Source organism: Syngnathoides biaculeatus, chromosome 10 (genome assembly GCF_019802595.1).
Source record: "Syngnathoides biaculeatus isolate LvHL_M chromosome 10, ASM1980259v1, whole genome shotgun sequence".
Classification (NCBI taxonomy): domain Eukaryota; kingdom Metazoa; phylum Chordata; class Actinopteri; order Syngnathiformes; family Syngnathidae; genus Syngnathoides; species Syngnathoides biaculeatus.
This window is the reverse complement of record NC_084649.1, coordinates 7,846,843-7,860,819: the sequence shown is the minus strand read 5'-3', so window position 1 is coordinate 7,860,819 and position 13,977 is coordinate 7,846,843. Positions and strand designations below refer to the sequence as shown.

The window sequence follows — 13,977 nt, the reverse complement described above, 5'->3', positions numbered from 1 at the left end:
TATGAATTCGACTTTGGCATTGGGCACTGTTTGCGTCAGTCCAGTTTCAGCGCTCGTAACGTTTAAGTCTAGTTCACCAATCAAATGACACAAGAAGGTCACAATCTCACGAATCTTCCGTATGGCTTCCTGGACATACAGTTGATGACAGAAGTTTGCAAAAACACACATTTCATTTTTTTGTCTCACTGTTTGATGTCAAATCAGACGAAACCTCTTCTGTTTCACATCAGTCAAGATCACCAAAATTGTTTGATTTTTGTTAAATTCCACAATAATGAGGGAATTTTATCTTCGCTGTCAAAAGTTTACATACACCAAAAATAGTATGTCTTTAAAGAACATGGGGAAGACCGGATGATGAGGTCATGGCTTTGGAAGCTCCTGACAGGTTAAATGACATGTGGTTCGTTGACACCATACTCCGGGATGTTTTTAATGCCACACTTATTTGAAATCATGGGGAAAAATCAAATGAAATTCGACAGGAAATATGAGAAAGAATCGCGGCGCTGCACAAGTCTAGCTCGTCCTTTGGCGGAATTTCCAGTTGCTTGAAGATGCCACGTTCATCTGTCCACACAATTATACACAATAATAAACATCATAGGAATCTCCAGCCATCACACTGCTACGGAAGGAGACGGGCTGTGTCTAGAGATGGTGTTTTGGTCCGAAATGTGCGAATCAACCCCAGAACAAAAGCTAAAGACCTTGGGAAGATGCTGGAGGAAGCTGGGAAGATAATGTCATGATCCACAGTGAAATGCAATGCAATGACATGGTGAAAAAGCACAACATTTGATCCAAGTCATACAGTTCAAAGGATATGTTACTCGATACTAAGGATGTTTATGAAAACTTCTGACCCTTAAGAAATTCTCAAAGAAATTCTCTCATTATTGTGGCATTTAACAAAATTAAATAATTTTGGTGGTCCTGACCTGAAACAGGAGCGATTGAGTCTGATTTGACTTCGGACAGTCAGACAAAAAAAAAATTGTTTTTGCACGGTGTATGTAAACTTCTATCGTGAACTGTAAGTGTTCACACTTGATAAGCCAGCCCAAATGATTGTCGTGCCTATGTGGGAGCCATGTTGGGAAGGTGATCGTTACCATGAAGTCAACAGGGACCTACTCATGTTTACATTTAAATGAAAAAAAAAATCAACATATTTCATCTCTGATAGTAATTGCCCAAACGTTTTTTGGTAGTTTTGACTGTGCATACACACACAGTCATGCATGCATGCACACAGCAACATCAGAATTTGCACATTGCAATTTTATTTATTTTTTAAAGTTTATGTTCATGCCGTGGTAAAAAAAAAAAAAAAGTTGCAACTAACTCAATATTTGAAAAAAAGCACATTGTACTTTTTGCTCTTACTCAACTAATTTTTTGGGAGAGCTACTTTTTACTTGAGAACCATTATTGGTAACTAACAGTACTCTTATATGAAGACAATATTTAGCTTTTCTACCCACCTCTGGAGTGGACGTCTTCTTTTGCAACATTAATGCTTATCAGATCATGTCATGTTTGTTGCACAGGTCTATTGTATTTTCGTGTTGAAGTCCTGGTTATGGTCTCAGCAGAACCGCGAGGCACACAAAACATCAACGACAATAGTTTCTCTGCGAGTATAGCACATATTTAAATATGAAATGTGGCTACAATTATCTAGTTTACCGTTGAAAAGTATTAAAAAGTGAAAATGAGCTGAACATGTTCTAATTTTTAAAAGTTCCAATTCTTTGATTTTAGACCGTCAAGTTTGAATACTTTATGATTTCCATCATCCTTTAGAAAAGCAGACAAATTGTCTTTGCGTTTAAAAAACAAAAACAAAAAAAACAAGATATTGATGTATATTAGCTTGGATTGAGGATGATAGAACAACAGTTTTGCCTATTTTCATCTCATCTGAACCCTACTAAAACCTCAACGTTGAACTGAAAAGACTAATTACTAAAGATATAGGTTTCATAAGCAGAATAATTGTATGTGAATATGAGGATCTAAAAATTAATAGTGTGAACAAGATAATATGAACATGAAACAATTTACTCACTACACATACATTATTTAAAAACATGGATTTAATATATTGCATATATTCAAGATATGAAGTTCTTGCAAAGCACAAGTGCTTTTTATATTGTAGAATGAAAGGTTGAAAAAATGTGCAAAACACTAAGCACAAATTTAGAGGAGAAACTAAGGATTAGGTTTGTTTCTAGCATTCAAATACCAGGACTCTTGCTTGCAAGCAATCTAACATACTTTACTTTGTCTTACCAAGAGGGCTCTGGTTCACTGTTTTTCCACAAGCAAAAAAGAGCGAGCCACTGCAATCCCACAGATAACACTTTTCACTTAGACACAAAGTGTATTAAAATGCTCTTCTGATTTGAAAGACCTTAGGGTGATAATAACAGTAATTACTGACTTAATCCACATTTATGTGTCTCCTAATTTATTCTAATTTGGAGGCATTGTCAACATGTAATAGTTTTACTCAGTATACATTGATAGTTTGAATACATTTTTTGCCGTTTGCAGTTTGATTGGCTCCACATATTTTTTTAATGTTATATCTGCTGTCTGTGTAATTGGTCGTCTGCGTGGCGACCTTCATGATTTGTTCAAGGGTAGCTCGGAAAAGCTTGTTACAACATATTCAAAAGGAATGGAATTGTTTTAATGGCTTTAAATGTGTGAGGGTAGAGGGGTCAGATTTGGAAAGACATTGGGCACCTAAACTCCTCTACTACTCCTGTGCTCAGCAGACACGTATAAACCTTATGTTTTTACAGAATACAACTATGCTGATAAGGGTAATCCCTGATTGTTTTGTTTGATCATTGTTCGTTTTACACTGAAATGTAAACAGTTCATGCAGGGTTAATTTCTTAAAATGTTATTTGTCAACTAGATTATGCCATGTAGTTAATTTCGATTACTAAGGCTTTACTATTTGTAGTTTATTTGTAATATTTCAGGACACATGGGCAGTAAATTGAAGTTATTACAGCATTGTTATTTAGGCTCTTTGCTTGCCAAAATTAAGTCAAATCTTTGTTTTTCCAAGATGTGGTTCCTTTTCTGCTTTGACCATCCCATGTCCTTTGTCACAAAAGGCCACCTTATACTTCAATGCCCGCATTGCATCACCTGACCCATGCAGACCACCTCTATGTAGCTTGCAGCTCACGCATCAAAAAAAGTTGCTGCGTGGAGAAAGCCGCGCCGATCACCTCCCATTAATTGGTCCTTTTTAGTCCCATGCTACAATGACGTACTCACCATTCCTCCCTGCTCCACATACCACCTACACCTTCTTGATCGATTTTGTAGCATAATTAAACGTATCATCTGGTCACTTAGGTCAATTTGTTCAAACAGACACTATTCCACAGTTGCCATTGTTGTTGCTTTGTTCCTCGTTACAGAAGGGAAAGTAACAACGACTACCTTAAATGACCAAAAGGTTCTGAGGATAATCCACCCAATCGCATCCAAGCCAAAAACAGCCATAGTGACGCCTCTGACTTGAAGAACGGCAGCACATTTTCAAAACTGTGGACGTCTGTTGGGCTCAAGTATAAAGGCAAACTACATGCGCGTGTTCTGCAGTGATGCCAGCGGCGCGTTCGCTGCACATGGGAGTACAAAGACACCTTAAGCCTAAAGCTAATTAGGGGATCAGTGTAGCATGCATATATCATTAACTGAGTTAAAAGCTTTCACAGACAAAAAGTATAATTTTTTTTCCCCCTCTGTCTTGACTTTTGTACTTAGATTAAGAGAGATGACCGACCAAATGATACAGGGAAACAGTCGCTCAGATCATCTCATTTTAACCAATGCTGAGGATGTGATCACTAAGTGTCAAGCATAAGTTTTGTCTTGTTGTGAACTGAAGGGTTAATTACCATCTCTTTGTCATGGCACTTGTTGTGCCTTAATAGGTCAATAATGCGCCCTGTGTACCGAGCATAAGAGCAGTGCACGATTCAAGTAGCACATATTCATGTAGCTGACAAACAAGTGCTTATGTACACTGTAGTGTATTATGTTTCATACTGTATTGTACATTACATTGCACACACAACTGAGAAGAGACTGGCTCATACTGAAGAAATCCAGGAAGGATTTTATTGCATCAGCCTTGCCTCTCATAAAGAGCATGTGAGAAAGGCCATTCGAAATCCATGACTGTTGCATCTCTAGCTTTGCAACCGTAAAACATGTGTAGCAGTACCCATCAGAGACTGTCACTGGGACGATCAATTTTTGCTATGTGTATAGATAGAATTAAATTCATCTGTGTGTATGTGGGATAGAGTATTATAGGTGGCTCTCCCACTCTGCCATGACTCATGGCAAGATTCCAACTGTGGTGTAACCACTGACGCTATAGAACACATTATTCAAACACAGACATGATATTTTTTTAAATAAATGGAGAGCAAATGATGACGTTTCTTACATATACACGATACTTACCCCTTGTCTCATAGACCAGTGTGAGTTTCAGGTTTAGCTTCATCTTGTGTTTGCTGCATGGACGCAGCCACATAGATCATTCATCACTGCCTTGGATGAAGATGCTGAGATTAACTGGACTCTCATTCTTTCCCTGTTTTGTTGCTCACACTTTTTTTTTCACTCTTGCTTGCGCAGAGGTCCTCCTTTTTTTTTTTTAACACCGGCGCACAGGTCCTCTCTTTTTCTTGCCTAGGCCTGTGGCTGCTCTTTTTCAGTCTACCATGCTTGTTTTCTGGGCTTTTTGCTTTTCCTGATGACTTCCTTTCTCTCTGCAACTTTTTTCCCCATACTCTGTGATTTAAGGAGACATCTACAGAGTCCATAGACCGTTAGCCTTTTCAAGTTGTTTTTTTTTTTTTTTTTAAATAGATTTTTTAGTAGTGTAGTCAGTACATATGTCTGTCAAGTTAGACTACCATGTAGATCTGACCGGGATGCTTTTATAGTTGAGCCAATTATTTGTGTACCGCTCCAAGTGAGCAATGCTGGCTGTTTGGAAATTAGGTCTATTTGACCTTGCCATAAATCTACTGTGGAAAAAAAAATATATGGATGTGTGGATCATTTCACTAGAATGTCATAATACTATCAAATATGGTTTGCTAAATAATTTTGGGTCATTTTTTTTCATGTTTTTTTTAACAAGTAACTTTCAAGCTAACTTTCCCTCATTGTGAGTGGAAAGACTTTATTAAGTTGTGTGGCCAGGTGGACTTGTGAACAATCCAGTAAACATGCCCATAGGCATGGCATTCATCTCCGATTTGGAGAAGCCAGACTCTTTGTTGTACACATCAGTAGGATGATTTTTCTATCCCGTGTCATGTCATTTATACACCTTTGTCAGTGTAGTGAAGACATTGGCTTTGCTATGTCCATTTTCGGGACTACAAAAGTCTCGTGGCTAAGGAGACATTTAGCTAAGTGTTTTAATGCAATTCACTTGCACAAAGTAGGCTCAGGTCTGTCATTTTACCCACAAATTAATGCCACTCACTACCCTGAGAGGCATCCCACCAGGTAGACCTTGTTATGTGATCACTGAGTAATGGTCCTCATCCCCTCCAGGCCCCGTCAATGATCTTTTGAGGACTCTTAACAGCTTTTGAGTGGTACATATTAGAGAGAGGCTCCAGTCTTGCATTCTCTCCTTTGCTCATCTCACCATAACACTCCAAGCAGTCTCTTAATTAACATCCTCAAATTAGGAGGTTTTTAGTTTTCTGTGCTTGTGAGGTTTAGACCAACTATTTAGTTAGTGGATCATCATTTCACCAACAGGAAAGCTTCTTTTGCTTGTCTAGAAAAAAAACATGACAGTACATTAAAATGTAACATCCAGTCTGGACAATGTTTTGAAACATTTGTTAGTCAATAAAGTAGCTACAAGATGCAGAATACTATGTTTGGAGAACCCAAATGCAGCCTTTTACAAAAGGATTGAACTGATAAATACTTGCATCCACCTTTTGTTATCCACCGTCTAAAAGAGTTGCCAAGATTTTCGAATAACTCACAGCAAAAGTCTGTTTGAATTGAACTCATGATAAAAGAAATATAAAATTAGAAACAATCTGCAATTTGTTTGACAAGTGACACAATGAGAAGCTGGAATCCAGTACCACATAGTTAGTCATAACCAGGAAAATAGTAGATCTAATGGTTATTTGACTGCAAGTAACCTTTGGATCACTACTTTGCCCTCTTATCATCATGTACTCGAGGATGAATGCAGCCAAGTGTTAGATAGCCATTCCTATTTATAATTGCATGGTTTACTCGTCAGTTTGCCTTGAGTTTTTCGCATTTTTTTTAAATCAGAACGTGGTTCTCATAAATACATAATTGTGTGTGTGATTGTAAATGCTTGTGAAGGGGACATATTTCACCTCTAATACTAGGGAACACAATTTTTGATGAGTTTGGTCAGATTTTTGGGTGTAGAATTAAAAAATTATCTGTTTTTCTTGATGATGTCAAGTTTTTGAATTATGGATCCCAGTGTTTTTTAATCTGGAAAATGGAATACTTAACAGATATGTGCTTCTTTTATAAAACTTTTAAAAATATTGATATACAGTAAAATGTGAAATACAGGCATGACTGCAATGTTTATTTTACAGTATTGTGTTTTACGAAGGAAATAGCACAAATCGTCTTAACTCCCTCTATGCTAGCTTTCTTTTTTAGTGATATTGATAGTACTGACCTATTGAGATTTACACATACCCCTAACCCCACTGTCTCAATTGTGCCTGTACAAACAAGTTGCCAAATAGCTGTAGATGAGTACAATCGTAATCAGCTGGCAAGTCTTACTACAGCTAATCAGTGGAATTTTACTTATCTTGAGGGTAAGCTGTGGAGGAAAAAATGTGACGTGCTAGAAAAAAAATGACTGCAACTTTAGAATCAGCTTGTTGATTTTAATTTCAATCAGTATAAAAACCAACTCAACAAAAAAGTGTTTTCAAATTGTTTCCCAGTGTAATCAGCCAATCTTGTATTTGTTTTTGGATATGTGTTTTGTATGTTTGAGCTATTGGCACAGATGTATAGTTTTGTTTATGACTTGTACCCAAGTAATCAGATTTTCCGTTGTGCATAGATATGCCTTTATTTGGCCAGTATCCCGCGCAAGATGACTTCTACCTGGTGATGTGCAGCCACTGTAGTCAAGTAGTCAAGCCCCAAGCCTTCCAAGCACATTATGGTAAGTCTTGTAGACAAATGTTCTGTCAAGAACAGCGCTCTCTCTTTATTCTGAGACATTCCTTCCATTGACACATGGGTGTTTTTAATGTGTGATAGTGATGTTTAATTCAAAAGGAATACAAGACATGGAGACAATAAATCTGCAAAGAATTTAACAGTAAGCATTTACATGCCACCGCCACTTCAGCATTTCTGATGGAGATATTTCTTACACGGGTACAGTCTGTGGTTTTCCTTTCCTCTCCTTTTACCATCTTCCCCCATTTTACCTTGTTACACAAAAACCTGAGAGCAGGCACCAGCAACTTTGATTTATTTACTTATTGCTCTGTCATTTGTGCATGCGTGCGTGCTCGTATACGTGTATCCAAATCCTCTGTTAATATTTGATGCAGTTCTCTGTTTTACAAGTGATGTAGTACTTTTTTTAAACACAGAACACAGCTCGGTTTTCCAGGTCTGTCAATCTGTAAATGGCGTTTTGTGTGTTTTCTGAGGGATTGGCAATGAGTGTATGATGTAGAGGATGAGAAGTAGTGTGTGACAGAGTGCTAAAAAAAAGCACATTATTGAAATGTTCATACATAAATATTTTCAAGATTTACAGTTGACAAAAAAATATACACACCCCTGTTCAAGTGCCAGGATTTAGTGATAAAGAAAAATGAGATCAAGGCCAATTCCTCAATGGAAAGATCTTTGTTTTGACGGTTTGTCTACTTGCAGCCGGCGTTTTGGGAGCAGGAAAGCGATCATTTTTTCAAACCGGGTCCCAGATTGGATAGCTCCCAAATTTGCCCGCGTGTTTCCGTCCATAAAACACATATTGTACACATCTTTCCTAAAACGATGACATGGTTGTCCCAGTTCTTGCATGACCATAAACAAAAAAACAATGCTGGATCAACGGGTTGGATGTTCTTTACCTTGCCGGTGATCTGGGCCGTCCTTTAGAAGCATAAATTCTACCTCATCGTCAGTCTTCACAAGTTTCTTCCTATCATGCCCCCCCTTCATTCTGTTCCATTTTCACGAGTATATTCATGTTTTATGGAGTTTTTTTTGTTGTAGGTCACTTTCTGTGGTTGTGCTACAGCACGATTCCAAGGCAGGTGTATCAACATTGTTTCAGCTTCTTTATGTGGCTAAGCATACTTTTAAAAAGGCTTCTGTTTATAGCAAACTTTAAGTAAAAAAAATTAATAAACCAAAATTAAAAACAAGATCGACTCTGTTTCCATGTGGATGGGGCCAAAAATAAAACATTTTCCTCTGTGTTGACCTGCCTTACCTTGGCAACTCAATTGAGGAAAAAATAAATCATCACTCTCATGACTGAAGATATGATTGTGTTCAGAATTAACCATTCACATTTTAACTCATGTTAAACTGGAGTCAGCACATCTGTCACTACCAAAAGAGCTTCTGATTAACCCCAAAATGAACCTGTAGACATTTCCCAAAACCTATTTTACTAATTACCAGAAACCTGAATGTTTTGATATTCGGTTACAAGTACAGTATTTGGAACTGTTCATAATTCTCTCCAGCTTGACTAAGGGCCCAGTAACAGCTGAACAAAACAGCTCCAAAGCATGATGTTCCCACCACTGTACTTCACTGTACCGTAGGTGTGTTTTTCTTTTGGAATTATCGACAAAAAGTTTAACCTTGGTTTCATTGGACTATAACACGTTTTCCTGCTTGCTTTTGGGAGGTTTCAACAGTTTTTCTCTGTATGATAAACATTCTGCTTTGCCACCTTATACCACAGTCCAGACATATGAAGAAGAGTGGAGAGATTGTTGTTGTACGTCTCAAACAGCCAACGTAGGAAATAACACAAATAAAAATTCAATAAATGAATATAATTTGTGGGTAGGGAAAGTATTCAGACATCCTTCAAATCTTCTTCTTTTCTTTTCGGCTTGTCCTGTTAAGGGTCGCCACAGCATGTCATCTTTTTCCATCTATGCCTATCTCTTGCATCTTCTTATTTAACACTCACTGTCATCATGTCCTCCCTCACAACATCCATCAACCTTTTCTTTGGTCTCCCTCTCCCTCTTTTGCCTGGCAGCTCCATCCTCAGCACCCTTCTACCAATATACTCCCTCGCTCGTCTCTGAACACGTCCAAACCATCTAAGTCTGCGCTCTTTAACCTTGTCTCCAAAACATCCAACTTTGACTGTCCCTCTAATGAGCTCGTTTCTAAACCTATCCAACCTGTTCACCCCAAGCAAGAACTTCAGCATCTTCATTTCGGCTACCTCCAGTTCTGCTTCCTGTTATTTCTTCAGTGCCACCGTCTCTAATCCGTACATCATGGCTGGCATCACCACTGTTTTATAAACTTTGCACTTCATCCTTGCGGAGACTCTTCTGTCATTTGCAACTTCTTGTTGTCCAATGTTGCTGTTCGACTTTTGCTGTCCTGCAGCCCTGTTTTCTTCTCATTTTTGTCATCAGTTTTGGATGGACAGCAAAGTAGTTTTTTGTAATGTCACCTTTGTGCCATATTTTTGCCACTAAATGTCTGTCTTCACCATGTTCCATGGTGTATGTAATGCTCTGGGAAAAAAAATTCTGTGCCCTTCTCCTGGATGATACCTTTTGAAAAATGAGATCCCTCTGATGTTGCAGAAGCTCTATGGACAGATATGACAAACAAATGTAAGGAAAAGCCTACTAGAAGATCTGAACTTTATTAGGGGTTAATCAAATTCTCTCTAGAAGATGGCATATGTGATGACTCCCATTTAATGTTTGAATATGATACTGAACACAGCATCCTCAGTTATGAGGGTGTGCACGGTTGTGTAGCCAGACTTATTTTTACTTCCCCTCTCTTTCATGTTTTTCAATTGAGTTGTATAGGTTATAGGTCACATTAATAGTCCAAAAACAATTGGAATGATTTATCTTTCAATCACAAAACCCTGGCATTTGAATAGGTATTTGGACTTTTCATATGCAGTATTTTCTGTAGCTCTGGGGTAAAAATGACTCACAACTGGGGTTTTGAAAGATCTCTGTCCACATGCCACTGTCAGCTCTTGAACATATTTTGGTTAATCTTAAGTATGAAAAAAATCAACTCACTGGGTTGCACATTTAGATACATTTTTAAAGCTACAGTCTGATGAAAATCAGTACAGGAGTTTATGGAGCCTGAGAAAATGTTCATGCATATTTGAGTTTGCTGTTGTCACACTTACTGCATGTTTGAATAAAACAAACAAAACAAAATAAAGTCAGGTAGAGTTTAAAGAGAGAGAATGAAGTCTTTCAAAATCTTAGCAAGATTCCAATCAAGCCTCAATTCATTCAGCGGAATTTGCAAATCGTTATATTCCGTTTGTATTTTCATTTTCCACAATGTCCGAACATCATTGAAATTAGGGTTTGTAAGTTTTTTGTATTTGCATTTATTTATCAGCACTATATTGAGTATGTAAAATGGATTATGACTGTTATGAGAAAAGCAAATTCTTAAGGATAAACAGGATAGAAAATGCATGGATGGACAAATAGCCTTTGCTTTGCTGCATGCATTTTAAATATTTAGGTAATGGCAACTTCAGCCACAGTTAGTACTCATCCACAAGAGGGAGGTATTATAGTACTTGACTTGAGATCTCCTCCTACTAATAAATGATTTTGTTTGTAACGCCCAAACACCCATATTGTTAGCCTTTATTATTTATACCCCTTTTGCGGAGTTTCTGACCTTGGAATTTCATTTCTATTAAGCACGTGACAAATACCAAGCTATCGGTCACATCTAAATACCTTTATGTACATTTACTGTGTTGTTGTTGTTCTGAACTCAAACCCAGTAATCAAAGGGATTGTAATAGGACATTCAGATGTACAATATGTTACTGAGAGAGTACATTTATTTGATTTCTAGTGGGAGCAGTAAGTAAGAAAAAAAGTTATTGAACACTGTACATACAGTATGGTTTTTCCTCTCATCCTCATGTAGCCCTGGTGGTACACTGTATTAGAGAGGGGCTGAATATTGTAGATGTTTGGGCTTCTTGATTTCTTGCCTCAGCCAAGTGACATGGATAAGTCCTTCTGCAGAGTAGGAAGTCATTTGAGATGGAGTCTCTGCAAGCAACAGGCAAGCTCATGTTTCCATGGCATTGCAAGAAAACCTACCCTGATTATTCCAACCCAGTGCCCCTTTGATTATTTTTTTACTATTGAGTTGCATACGTTTGACACAATGGTCATGTTATTACTTGAGGGTTGTATGTTCCAAAACTAAGAATTCCCATTACCACTAAGCCTTCCCTTTGACATTGTGAAAAGGAAATGAAGACTACTCTTGTTCCTGAAGGTGTTGTTTTGTTGTGTTTGACTTTGAATGATGTTCTGTTTTTCTATCAGTATTTGTGGTTGTTTTGTAGAGTGTGTGCAGGATTTCCTGGGAGGTTTGTATGTTGTGACTGGGACCGGGCTACAACAAGGCGACAGAGAATAGTTTTGTGGCAGCGGTGTGATGGAGGGTAGGAGGAGACGAAAGCCATTATTTTGTTGTTGCAATGTAGGTGGGTAGCTTGTTCAGGATGTGACAGGGTTCTTATCATGTGATCTTTTTTTTCATAAATTACAAAAGAAGGAAATGGAAGGATACAGGAGAAGGATACATTCATAGTATACAGTTTTCATGTCACCCCTCTTTGGTGTGCATGGAAATGTTTAATCATAATCGTCTATACAAGAAAAGGCTTTTTCTGTTTTACATCATCCAAAGGCTTCTGATGGAACTGTTGTCAATTTAGCTCTTCCACGCCAAACACATCATGCTCTTAACGAATTAATCTAAAAAAAAAAACTTTCCACACAGTTTCCCTCAAATTGGAAATATAGAGTTCTCTGAAGAATCGTGATTCAAAAACAGCAATAAAAAGGTGTTTATAACAACCCATGACTTCTTGATGAGTGATTGAGTTGTGCCCAAGACACCTAGTGTGGATCGTTGAAAACTGAGGTCAAATTACATCTAAGATAACCAGCAAACAGCCAAGATTTGAATGTGTGTGCATGTGTTTGTTTGCCGTGGAATGTTTTTGCAATCAGCTAGAAATTTTTTTCTTGCACACCTGGTTAGAATACAATTTTGGTATTGATTCAAGTTGTCTAGCTATTAACCATGTTTTACAAAGAGTGAGCACAGATAAATGCCCTGATTTACCAAGAGTTGTTAGCGGGGGCTAAATTGTGTGTTAACCTTTCACAGTGTGCCGTCGGTGGGTTGGTTGTGCATGATTTACTGAGATTGCCGTCTTTCCCGAGATCCCATATAGCGGGGCAAAATTGTTTGGTCACTGACTCAAATAGATTGCCTGAGCTGTGGGCAACAGGTGTAAAAAAAAAAAAAAAAAAAAAAGATTGCTAAACTAAGAAGTGGAAATTAGAGATGAGAGCAGAACTGAAATTTTCAAGAAAAATACATCAATATTTTCTTCTCCTTTTGTGGTGAGTTCAAGTCAAGTCAAGACGACCTTTGAGTTCTCCTGGGTTGACGGAACCGTTTTCATCCCTAAGGCCACTTCATTAGAGAACTCTGTGTGAGGGGGCCTGCAGTACGTCTTGTCGTCTCTAAATGGTTTTGCGGATGAAACCTCTTGACAGCTGGTATCTCGTATTGAAAAGAGTGTTTTGGTCTTTCTCGATTGCACTTTCTCACACTACTTCCATAAAACTTTTTGATCAAACAATGGCATCACTACACAGCATGTATTCCGATACCACTGCAACCAGTCTTTTAGAATTACTGGACGTTATCGTGTTTAATTAAACACTGTCAGAGAGGTCGAACCAGAAAATGTGTCACCGGTTAATGCGACCGAATACACTCAATACCATGGCGACAACAAAATCGCACTACACCTGGGTGTACAGATACTGTATATGTCCTTCGTTAAATCTTGGGACAACATACCTGGAGAACTCGTCTGTGAGAGGAACCAGCACCAATTGACACGACACTGAAATGATCCAGTTTGTCATGGATGATATGGCATGACTTCTTGTTAATGGCTCCAAGTCAGCACTTATATCATTCAGAAGCTCAAAAAATTTAATTGTTGAATAGTTGATATGTTGCGATAACTGTTGGTTGGTATTTTAAAAATTAGTTGTTATTTAAAAAATTTGCGTACATTAGCGTAGACGTTCTCCCTGTCATCTCTCGTTTTGCCTCTGCTGCGTGAACGCCACATTGCACCATGATTTCACCTGCCTTTTAGATGGGGCATATACAGATGCAAAATCAGATAGTGCAATTTGTTTCAGGTTTGATACATTTAAGAGTGTGTGCTAAATTCTTCTATTTGTATATAGTTGTCCCACAGCACACAAAATAAACCATGGAGCAATTTTTTTAGACCATTTATTTGACGCATTCCAGATTAGTAGATGCTTGTTTGTGTTCACAATCCACGTATTCCCCCTTTTTTTGTATGCAAAAACTCTTTAGTTAATCAGACCATTAACTTGCTAATCAGGGCCACAGCTTTCAATTGTTGTTCTTGGTAATCTGCCCTATATTGAAATAATCAGATGTTGACCTCTTGCTGTGGTAGCCTCTAAAGACCACAGCAGTAGCAGTATCTTCTTCACTGTCTATTTTTGCCAAAAAGGTGTGTCTGACCACCAATTAAGAATAAAATCCAATTTGGAAAATATA

General features: G+C 37.9%; 1 protein-coding gene across 2 annotated transcripts in view; it reads left to right on the top strand.

The window, feature by feature from the left end:
- Positions 1-13,977, top strand: part of LOC133506942 (ataxin-7) — a 42,644-nt gene that overhangs the window by 13,272 nt on the left and 15,395 nt on the right. For both annotated transcript variants that reach the window (XM_061831340.1, XM_061831339.1), the window contains one exon: positions 7,166-7,270. In XM_061831340.1, coding sequence (XP_061687324.1) covers positions 7,166-7,270 — 105 coding nt within the window. The remainder of the gene's footprint in view (positions 1-7,165; positions 7,271-13,977) is intronic.